The sequence below is a fragment of the Pipra filicauda genome, unplaced genomic scaffold (genome assembly GCF_003945595.2).
Source record: "Pipra filicauda isolate LSUMZ 115617 unplaced genomic scaffold, ASM394559v2 scaffold1041_size35062_pilon, whole genome shotgun sequence".
NCBI classification, from domain to species: Eukaryota; Metazoa; Chordata; class Aves; order Passeriformes; family Pipridae; genus Pipra; species Pipra filicauda.
Window position 1 is genome coordinate 11,553 of NW_024103476.1, and position 10,948 is coordinate 22,500.

The window sequence follows — 10,948 nt, forward strand, 5'->3', positions numbered from 1 at the left end:
GGAAGCCGGAACTGCCCAGAGCCAACATGGATCCATAGGAATCCCCTAAGCTCAGGGCAGGGCTGACGCTTCGAGCAGCTCCTGGAGCAGCCCAGGGATGTTTACTGGGAAGAGCACGAGCGCCCGTCAGCTCTGCCTGCGTGTGCTGAACTTTACAGAGAGCAGCCATGCCCTAGCATAGAAAATTACCTGGGAATGGACTGGGAAGAGCTGCGGGAGCAGCCGCGGGAGCAGCTGCTGTTCAGTGTTTTATTAAAACAAAAGTGAAGAGCCAGCACCCGCCTCGCCCAGGCTCGGCTCTCCCGCCAGGAAAGTGCCGCCGAAGGAAGCTCAAACAGCAGGAAATGAGTCTGAACGAGGCAGAGCCCAGGTCTCTGCCCGCTCCAGGCTGTATCAGACCCTCGGATCCAAAGACAAGGGTGATCCACTAGCGATGGCTACAGAATCAGAGGGCGGGAGGGAGGAGAGCAGCCACCTGAACACCCAACCCACAAGAACGAGGTGCTGTCCGTCCCTCCCAGGCAGATTTAACACGTTTCCATTAAATCAATGTGAAAAAGGGGAAATCCCAGGTCTAAACTCGGATTAGGAGGGCTGAGCTGCAGGGGATCACCCCAGGGACATTGTTGGAAGGGACAGAGCCCAGGAGGCCACCTTTTCCCAGGGAAGAGATTGTCATGGAAGACATTAAAGTGGGATTGTCCTGTATTAAAGTTTGTCCTGGATTAAAGTGAGATTGTCCTGGATTAGAATGAGATCGTCCCAGATTAAAGTGCCTCAACTCACCAAAGTCCCACCATAGAGACCCACAGGGGGGACAATAAGAGCCTTCCCCCAGAGGCACAACTGGTGGGCAAGAACCTGAGCAGGGAGAAGGTGCCGGAAAAAAACCCCTGACTACATTCACCTTGGGAACTGTGCAAGGAGACACCTCTCGCTGCTGTCTGCATTCAGCTGGCAAAGATCATTAACAGAGGTGACCTTTTGGTGCCCTTTTCAAACCAGGGAATTCAGGCCCCTTCCTTGACTAAGAGAAAAGGTGAATTAGGAGATGAGATGCCACAGGAGGAGTAACACCAGCCCCCCAAGCCCAGCGATGGCCGTGCCCACCACCAGCCGGGCCCAGAGGAAATCCAGGGAATCTTCAAGGCGGGTGTGGAGCCGCAGTACCTGCCGGCAGGTGCTCTCCCTGTCCCCCGAGTTGTCGATGATGTGAGTTGCCCACTGGAGTTTCTCCTCCAGTGGGATCTGGGAGCTGATCTGGGCATCAGCTGTGGCCATGTCCAACCCGTTCCGCCTCATCAGCCGCGCACACTGCGCCGGGGGGTCACTGCCGGGGAGGGGGACGGAGCTCAGGTGGGGTGGGAGGGAAGGGGGGTCTGCCTTCCTTGGGCATGAGGGGGGATAATAAAGTGGGAATGAGAAACATTCCCCGTGTCATTTCTGCCCCAGCCATCGGATCAGCACTGCCCAGGATGATCCCGCTGTGTGTTTTTGGCACTCCCACAGCCCACAACACCAGGCAGTGCCCCAAATCCTGCCCCAGCTGATGGTGCACAGGCTGTAGAAGGCTCAAAGGAACAACATGCCCTGTATGATGGTGCTAGCTTCCAGGGAAAGCTCAAGAAGCTCCCTCAAGTGCACTAGGATAAAGGGAGGTGCCACAGCACAAACGGAGATGTTACTTCTCTCAACGGGTTTCACACCTGGGCTGTGGCTGAGCCCTCACCAGAGCAGAGAGATGTGACAGGCCCGTCTAAGAGAGGTGTCCCTGTCCTCATGGTTCCTGAGGCACTTACCAATAAACCAAGACCGTGTATCTCATAAACTTGGTCAACCCGTGGGTCTCGAAGAGCAGAGGGATGTCCAGGATCATGTAGCGGTATCCTGTGGAAATGGCAACACCCCTCAGAAAAGGGAACAGCGTTAACCCCCCTTCCCAAATCCCTCCTGCTACACACACACCATGGCCATGAAAAGCAAAGGAAGTGGGAGCTCTACAGCTCCACAATTGCAGCAGAACCCGTTTGCCCTCCTCGTTCTCGCAGGGAGGAAATGGTTTCATTCCAAGTTTCCAGTGGGAAAAAAAACCCCAACCCTAACGTGGCTGCTCTCAGACTAGAGGTGAAGCTGCAGAAATATAAGGAGGAGCTGAAACGAGGAGTTGAAACGAGAGCAGCAGCACCTGTCTGGCGAGAGCGGCAGCCATGCTGGGCTCTCCCGGGAAGCAGTGTCCACAGCAGGGTCTGCTCTCCACTTCTTCCCTTGTCCAAGACTTTGCCAGGCTGCAGTCATCTGAGTCAACCTTCCCCAGCTCAGTTTTCCTGCCTTTATGCAAAGCTTTGGCTATACAGCTCCATTTTTCCAAGGGGAACAAGGAAATCCTTGCAGACCTCTCGCAGCTGTGACACCAAAACATGGGTGAGCCTCTGGTCATGGCCCCAAGACTGAACCCTCACCAAAACTGGCCGAGTTTGGTTTAAAAGCACTGTCACCATGAGGAACAGAGCTTGCCACAGCCAGTCACTGTCCCCCCAGGCCCTGTGGCTCCCCAGTTTTCCCTGTGCCTCTGCCCTTGGCCAGCGCCAGCTCTGTGGCATCTGGGGAGGTGGAGATGCCCTGCTGAGCCTGGAGGAGCAGGAGAGGGGAAGGGAAAGCTCTAAGCCAGGACTTCACTCTCCTATGTGTGCCTCAGCCACAGAGACACCTCAGGTTTTACTGCTGTCCCCTCTTTGTAACCCAACCCCCCTAAAATCCATGGTAAGCAGAACCTGGACAGAGACATCATCCAAGGAGCCCCATTCCACCGCATCTCCACCCCCAGAGGCTTCTTGCTGCCCTCCAGTTTGATTGATCAGAGCTTTCCTTACACAGTGATCCTCAGAGACAACGTCCAGCTATCCCAAATCATTAAATCCTGACTAATGAGGACAAAGCTGCCTGCTGAAGCCACACAGCACTCTCACCGAGGGCCAGCACAGCATCCGCCTCCTGAGCCCGCAGCCCCGGGTTCAAGACTCCATCTCTGCCTCCCGGCTTTCCTGCCTGTTGCTTTCTTTGCATCCCTCCTCCTCCTCACCCTGCAGCAGAGCTTGGCCCCATGGAGCCCTTGCACAGGCCTGTTCAACTCTCACAGGGCTCCAGCTCCAATAAGCGCCACGGATCCAGACTGGCTCTGTGAAGTCTGTCATACACGGAGACCTCCGGAACAGCTGGTGATCTTATCTGGCATTTCTCCAGCCCTGCCTGACAGTTGCATTTGTTCCATATATTGGGGGGAAGGCAGGACTTTGGAACCCACAGCTGTCAGCCTGTCCCTCACCTTATCGGCGCTCTGAGGGCTGCACAGCTCCCACCAAGGCGGGGGGCAGGGAAGGATATTCGGTCATTTCAGGAGTGTGACATTATCTGGGGGGTGATCTCAGCACAGGCCCCACAAAGCTGCTCCCAGGCCCCACAGATACACTTTAAGCCACAGAGGAAGGCGGTGAAGGGCAGCAGTGAAAGGCAGGAGTGAATCAGGAATGAATGTTCCAAAGGCCACCACAGGCAGAGCACAAAGGCTGTCACTCAACGTCCCTTCCCCTTTTCCGTCCCTGTCCCTCTCCCCACATTCAGGGACAGCTCCTGCCCGAGAGGAGTCTCCGAGGGCTAGGACTTGGCCTCTTACCGAGCACAAAGTACTTCAGGATCTGCTTCAGCATCTCCTTCAGGATCTCAGGGTGGGTGATGGAGTTCAGCAGCCGCCCTTTCTCCGGCTGGGAGAAGATCATGTTCCCAAGAGCCTCGCAGTTTATCTCGCCATTGTCCAGGAGGATCTCAGTGCCAAAGTACCACAGGATCTGCTGGTGGGCCTTGGAGTGGGGCTGCACCACTGAGAACATCAAACAGACGGGGGTGAGGGCTGGTTTTACAGCAGCGTTTGCATCAGCAGCCGCCCCCAGATGGGGTTTGGTCATGAACAGATGGAGCTGATCCTCGCTGGGGCACCACATCTGCCTCCAGCACATCTGCCTCAGCACCAGCTCCTGCCAACAGCCCTCCCAGCCCAAGGTCCCTTGCAGGCTGACACCTCCTGGGAGATCAAAGTGTCCTGCAGACATTAATTCAGCACCACAACCCTCCCAGCCTGTGCTGCTGCTCGGGGTGACAAGTCAGCAGGGCGGGCAGGAGGACGTGGCCATGGCCACACGCCAGGGCAGGGGCAGGAACTGGGCTGAGCTGACTCCCACCAGTGAGGAATCAATCCAAAGGGACCAGGACCAGCTGAAAACCTCAGGACTACATGAACACACACTTCTACAACCTGTGTCTGGCTGCTGCTGAGGTGGTTTCTTTTACTGTTTTTGTCCTCACTAAATTCTTCAGGAAAATGAACACAAAAAACTTTCTAAAAGCTCAATCCCCAATCAGCCCTTGCAGGGACTCTGATGTTACAGGAGCGTATAACTTTAAAGCCACCAAAAAAAATCACTGACAAAAGGGATGCAGCAAAAAAATCATAATTAAGCTCTAGCTGAGGGTAACCACAGTGAAGGAGAGAGCAGATAATCATCTCTCCCAAATCCAGGAACATTGCCACAGGTTGTAACCTCAGGTCAACCTCATAAAAGTCTTTAAGACCAATTTCTCCCTCCCGTGGAATATCGCATGGAGGCAGTTTTGGGATGTGTGAAATCCATACAGTAAACAAATATGTATAAAAAAGGAATTGGAGGAAAATAAAGTGATTGGTAGAGAACTGACACAGAGTATCTGTAGTGTTTTCCTACCATCTCCAAGGGCTTTTAGCACCTCCAGAAAATTTCCTGCACCTCAAGGGGAATTACAGTGTAATAAAATGTTAAAGCATCACAGTTTTGAGTGGCTACACAGTAAGTTCTTCACCAAACCGAAAAGTTCTGGCACTTCAAAATGACACCATTGCACCACAGCTCAGCTGCAGCCCCTGGACCTGCCACATGCAGGATCCACAGAATCCCAGAATCCCAGGCTTGGGTGGGAAGGGACCTTAAAGACCACCCTGTGGGCAGGGACACCTTCCACTATCCCAGGTTGCCCCAAGCCCTATTCAACCTGACCCAGGACACTTCCAGGGATGGGGCAGCCACAGTTCCTCTTGCCAAGCTCTCTGTTCCCCTGGAAGGAGAGGTTAACACCTCACAGCTAATCTGGGAGAGCAGCGTCTGCTCCAGTCCTGCTGAGGCAACAGACCTGGAATTCTGGCTCTTCCCTCTAGCCCAGGCAGCACATTTGAGAGCAACAAGAGGCAGGTGTGCAGTGCAGGAGCGTGGACTGAATTCCCTGACCTGGGATCTCTGGAGCCACTTGTTTTTTTGGGGCACATAAATTTTGAGGTCTGATCTCTCAGTGTCACCGAGAAAACAACATGCAGCACAGAGGGACATGGTCTGAAGTTGTGCCAGGGGAGGTTTAGGTTAGATATTAGAAAGAATTTCTTTACAGAGAGGGTAATCAACCATTGGAATGGGCTGCCCAGGGAAGTAGTGGATTCTTCATCCCTGGAGGTTTTTAAGAAGAGACTGGATGTGGCACTTAGCGCCATGGTCTAGCAACCACAGTGGTAGTGGATCAAGCGTTGGACTTGATGATCTTGGAGGTCCCTTCCAACCCAGCTGATTCTATAATTCTATGATTCTCATTCAAGGCTCTATGATCCCACTCCACATAACTGAGTGACAGGATGGGTGTCCTGGATGTCAGGGGGACACTGGATTAGCCAAGGGAACCCCATTAATTTTGCCCAGAGTTGGCTTTCAAAGCTGGGAAACATCACACTCCATGATAGACTCAGGGCACAATCTCTCCACGGTGTTTCTTAGGACACGATCTTCTTTTTTTTTGTTATAAAAATTATATCCTAGTTCCAATTCCCCCTCCTCCAAAGGCAGCTTCACAGCCTCATAGAGTGGGAAGCGGGAGGGGTTTGGATGTACTGAGAGCACACTCTGCCGTCAGCGCCTCCCGGCAGCGATCCCAGTTGTCAGGGGAACCTCAGGGACCAGGATCAGCCACGGAAAGCTCACCCTCCCTGGCAATAAGGTCAGCGTCGATCACGGCACAGCCCAGCTCCTGCAGCATGGCCACCACCATGCTCTTCCCCGATGCAATTCCACCCGAGAGTCCCACTGGGAACATCATGCTCTGAAAGGGGAAAGAAAGGAGCTGGAAAATGTGCCAGGACAGGGCTCTTTTTTTATGCTGGGCACAGCAAATATTTAGCCCAAAACAGGTGGCTTCATTCGAAGTTCATTCTCTCTGGGTATTACTGAGACATCGGCAGGATTTTGGCACCCTCTGGTCTGGGAATCCCTGTTTCACAGGCTGCAGGATAGTGCTGGGTTAAACGAGGCTTCCCTGGACCTCCCTAACTCTGGATGTGCCACTTGAGCCAGCCCTCAGTTCTTCCAGCTGGTTTATCTGCAGCTGCAGCAACTCGTTCCCCTTTAGCACCTGCACCCACCAAACCACAGTCTCACCTACAGCACCATAAACCATGGAATCATGGAACGGTTTGGGTTGGAAGGGACATTAAAGCCCATCCATTCCCACCCCCTGCCATGGGCAGGGACACCTTCCTCTAACCCAGGTTGTCCAAGCCATCCAACCTGGCCTTGGACACTTCCAGGGATCCAGGGGCAGTCACTGCTTCTCTGGAAAATCCATTCCGCCTCGGTGACGCCGGGAAGAGCCGAAGAGGGGGAGTAGACGGGACTCTCCTAATGTGGCAGGGCGGCAGCCGACTGGGCTCGGCAGCGGGGGAGCCGGTGGGTACAGCTGCTCTCCGAGCCCAGCGGGTAGACCTGGTGGCCGGGTTAGACGGGTAGACCTGTTGTCCAAGCCCAGTGGGTAGACCTGGTGGCCGAGCCCGGCGGGTAGACCTGGCGGCCCGGTTTTTCGGGTAGACCTGGTGTCCCAGTTTTTCGGGTCGACCCGTTTTCCCACTCAGGCGTGGCCGACCTCGTGCCCCGCCGGGTGCTGGCGAGCATCAGGTCTACCCGGTTCCGGGGCTTGCGAGCATCAGGTCTACCTGGTTCCGGGGCCGGTCGATGCGGCCGCCATGGCCGCCGCTGGCGGCCTGCGCCCCGGCAGCGTCCCGGCGCAGGGAATCCGCTAAGGAGTGTGTAACAACTCACCTGCCGAATCAACTAGCCCTGAAAATGGATGGCGCTGGAGCGTCCGGCCCATACCCGGCCGTTGCCAGCAATGCGGAGCCCCCCCCTTCCCTCGCGGGGGGGGGGGCGGGAGGCTAGGCCACAACGAGTAGGAGGACCGCTGCGGTGAGCCTCGAAGCCTGGGGCGCGGGCCCGGGTGGAGCCGCCGCAGGTGCAGATCTTGGTGGTAGTAGCAAATATTCAAACGAGAGCTTTGAAGGCCGAAGTGGAGCAGGGTTCCATGTGAACAGCAGTTGAACATGGGTCAGTCGGTCCTAAGCGATAGGCGAGCGCCGTTCCGAAAGGGCGGGTGATGGCCTCCGTTGCCCTCAGCCGATCGAAAGGGAGTCGGGTTCAGATCCCCGAATCCGGAGTGGCGGAGACGGGCGCTGCGAGGCGCCCAGTGCGGTGACGCAACCGATCCCGGAGAAGCCGGCGGGAGCCCCGGGGAGAGTTCTCTTTTCTTTGTGAAGGGCCGGGCGCCCTGGAATGGGTTCGCCCCGAGAGAGGGGCCCGCGCCTTGGAAAGCGTCACGGTTCCGGCGGCGTCCGGTGAGCTCTCGCTGGCCCGTGAAAATCCGGGGGAGAGGGTGTAAGTCTCGCGCCGGGCCGTACCCATATCCGCAGCAGGTCTCCAAGGTGAACAGCCTCTGGCATGTTGGACCAATGTAGGTAGGGGAAGTCGGCAAGCCGGATCCGTAACTTCGGGATAAGGATTGGCTCTAAGGGCTGGGTCGGTCGGGCTGGGGCGCGAAGCGGGGCTGGGCGCGCGCCGCGGCTGGACGAGGCGCCGCGCGCGGGTGTGTGCGGCGCCCCGCGCCCGCCCGGGCGCGGCGGCCCGCGCGGGCCGGCGCGCGGCGGCGACTCTGGACGCGCGCCGGGCCCTTCCCGTGGATCGCCCCAGCTGCGGCGGGCGCCGCCCGCCCCCCCCTCCGCCCGCCCTCCGCCCGGCCGTGGCCGGCGCCCCTACGAGTCATTAATACCTGACTCAGTCAGAGATAATGACAACAATATCTCTGACAATGACAATGAAAGCAACAGAGGTGAGGATGATTCATTTATTCTCACAACTGAATCCATCCCAGACTCCCAGAAAGACCAAACGCCAGATGAAATACCACTGGTGAAACTACCGGACAAAAATCCATCCTGTCCGTGTTGTAAGATTAAAATATCGGGAGTACAGAGGCTTGTAGACCACCTTCTTAGACTACATGGGAAAAGAAAGATCATTTTCCAATGCAATAAATGTGGTCTGCAAAGTGACAATTATCGCTCTACTGTTTGTCACTATCCATTGTGCAAGGGCCCCAAAGGGATGGTTACACCTGGAAAATGGATTTGTGAGGAGTGTGAAAGGAGCTTCCAATCTAAAATTGGCCTGGGACAGCATAAAAGGCTGAGTCACCCAGAAGTCAGAAATCAGGAAAGAATTGCTGCTACTCGCCCTAAAGCGAAAACAGCTCGAAAATCAGCTCGTAAGTGTTGGTCAAAGGAAGAGGAAGAACTGTTGGAGACACTGCTAAAAAGATATGAGGGAGAAAGATACATCAATAAACTAATCGCTGAGCATATTCCATCTAAGACAATGAAACAGATCAGCGATAAAAGGCGGTATATGATCCCTGTACAAAAAGAAAGGGAAGACCAGAAAGTATACGTACAGGTAGAGAACAGAAAGGAACAACCAGCAAATATAGATCCATCAATCCCGGATCGATTGAGGGCACATTATGTAGCAAAAATTGAAAAAGGGATAAGAACAAGAAAGATAAATAACTATCCAAGGGCATTCCAGAAAGTTGTTGAGGGGACAGCAGACATCCATGCATTAATTAACGATATAACAGAAGAATGGTATGGACACCTAGAAGCAGAGGCTAGATGTCGAGCAGAGGAAGCATCAAATAAGAAACCAAAGAGAGGCCAGAACCAGGATACGCAAAGTAAGAGAAAAGCAACAAAATGGATGAAAAAGAGAGCAATTAAAAGGGGACAATATTTGAGATTCCAAAAATTATTTTACAAAGACAGAGGGAAATTGGCACGAATAATTCTTGATAATATAGAATCTGTGAAATGTGAAATACCACTCCCAGAGATACACTCTGTATTTAAATCAAGATGGGAAACAACCGGCGGGTTTAAAGGCCTTGGAAAGTTTCGATCTGAGGGAATGGCGGACAATAACGCCTTTAAGGCAATGATTACAGAAAAAGAAATTACTAAAAACATCAATGAGATCAATAAAAAGGCAGCACCTGGACCGGATGGGATTACTATAAAAGACCTAACTAAAATGGATCCCAAATATTCGGAAACTGCAGAAATCTTTAACTTATGGTTAACATCTGGGAAGATACCAGACATGATAAGGGGATGTCGTACTATACTACTACCTAAATCGACTAAGCCAGACCGTCTTAAAGACATCAATAACTGGAGACCCATTACCATCGGGTCTGTGCTATTAAGGCTATTCTCAAGAATACTGACGGCTAGGCTAGAAAAGGCATGCCCCATAAACCCTAGACAGAGGGGTTTTATAAGATCACCAGGCTGCTCTGAAAACTTAAAACTGTTACAACTTCTTATTAAGAATGCTAAAAGAGAACACAAAGAACTGGGAGTGGTGTTTGTTGACATCGCTAAGGCTTTCGATACAGTAAGCCACGAACACATTATCGCAGGTTTAAAACAAAAAGGGGTAGATGCTCACATCATTGATTTGATTAAAAATATGTATGAGAATAGTTATACTCAAATTGGCACTAAAAACGAGCAATCTGACCCAATTCAAATAAAGGTAGGAGTCAAACAAGGGGACCCTATGTCTCCTTTACTATTTAATTTGGCTATGGACCCATTATTATGCGAATTGGAACAATATGGAAAAGGCTTCCATCATAGGAATAATTCGATCACTGCAATGGCTTTTGCCGATGATTTGGTCTTACTTAGTGGATCCTGGGAAGGCATGAAGAAAAACATCGAGATCCTTGAATCATTTTGTGATCTGACAGGCCTCAAGACACAAGGGGAAAAATGCCATGGTTTTTTCATCAAACCCACTAGGGAAGCATATACCATCAATGACTGTCCCCCATGGACCATAGGCGGTACACCTCTAAATATGGTTTGTCCAGGTAGCTCCGAAAAATATTTGGGCCTTCAAATCGACCCATGGGTGCAAATAGCCAAACCAGATTTAACATCAAGAATAGAAACATGGCTGGACCGCATTTCCGAGGCACCACTCAAACCACTTCAAAGAGTGGACATATTAAGAACATATGCCATCCCTCGAGTAATATATCTTGCAGATCATACAGAGATAAAAGCTGGATTTTTAGAAACACTAGATCTAAAGATTAGGACAACAGTCAAGAAATGGCTACATCTACCAGCCAACACTTGCGATGCTATCATATACTCCAGCATCAAGGATGGAGGGCTAGGCATTACCAAATTACAAGCACTGATCCCGAGTGTGCAAGCTAGAAGACTACACAGGCTAGCACAATGTTCTGATAACACTCTAAAGGCTGTTTTGCAGGAGGAGAACATCATGCAGACATATGAGAAACTATGGACAATAGCTGGAGGAGACAAGGATAAGATCCCGAACATTTGGACAGTAAAACCAATGGTGGTAACATCAACTCTGGATGACGAAAAGGCATCTGAATGGGAAGTGAGTACACCGAGAAACATCTACCCACGACCCTGTAATTGGAAGAAGATGGAGTTCCAGAAATGGACCCAGCTTCAGTC

The 10,948-nt window shown here is 52.5% G+C and overlaps 1 protein-coding gene across 2 annotated transcripts; it reads right to left on the reverse strand.

Moving 5' to 3' along the window:
* Positions 1-211: 211 nt before the first annotated feature.
* Positions 212-6,589, reverse strand: LOC113991043 (dephospho-CoA kinase domain-containing protein-like). Of its 2 annotated transcripts, XM_027727037.2 has the most exons (4): positions 6,048-6,589; positions 3,671-3,874; positions 1,800-1,887; positions 212-1,330 (listed from the first exon to the last, which is right to left on the reverse strand). In XM_027727037.2, the coding sequence occupies exons 1-4, from the start codon at positions 6,160-6,162 to the stop codon at positions 1,045-1,047; spliced, it is 693 nt and encodes a 230-aa protein (XP_027582838.2). In that variant the 5' UTR covers positions 6,163-6,589; the 3' UTR covers positions 212-1,044. The 2 variants fall into 2 exon arrangements, with proteins under 2 accessions (XP_027582838.2, XP_039235162.1); XM_039379228.1 differs by lacking the exon at positions 6,048-6,589 and having other exon boundaries at positions 3,671-4,996.
* Positions 6,590-10,948: the final 4,359 nt, after the last annotated feature.

What these genes read in the sequence shown, in the direction of transcription:
- LOC113991043 (XM_039379228.1), bottom strand. Translation starts at nt 4,103, where the DNA reads ATGTCTGCAGGACACTTTGATCTCCCAGGAGGTGTCAGCCTGCAAGGG. An exon ending in CCTGAAGTACTTTGTGCTCG is followed by an intron (nt 1,888 to 3,670) that starts GTAAGAGGCCAA and finishes CCATTTCCACAG; the next exon opens with GATACCGCTACATGATCCTG. An exon ending in TACACGGTCTTGGTTTATTG is followed by an intron (nt 1,331 to 1,799) that starts GTAAGTGCCTCA and finishes CCTCCCCGGCAG; the next exon opens with TGACCCCCCGGCGCAGTGTG.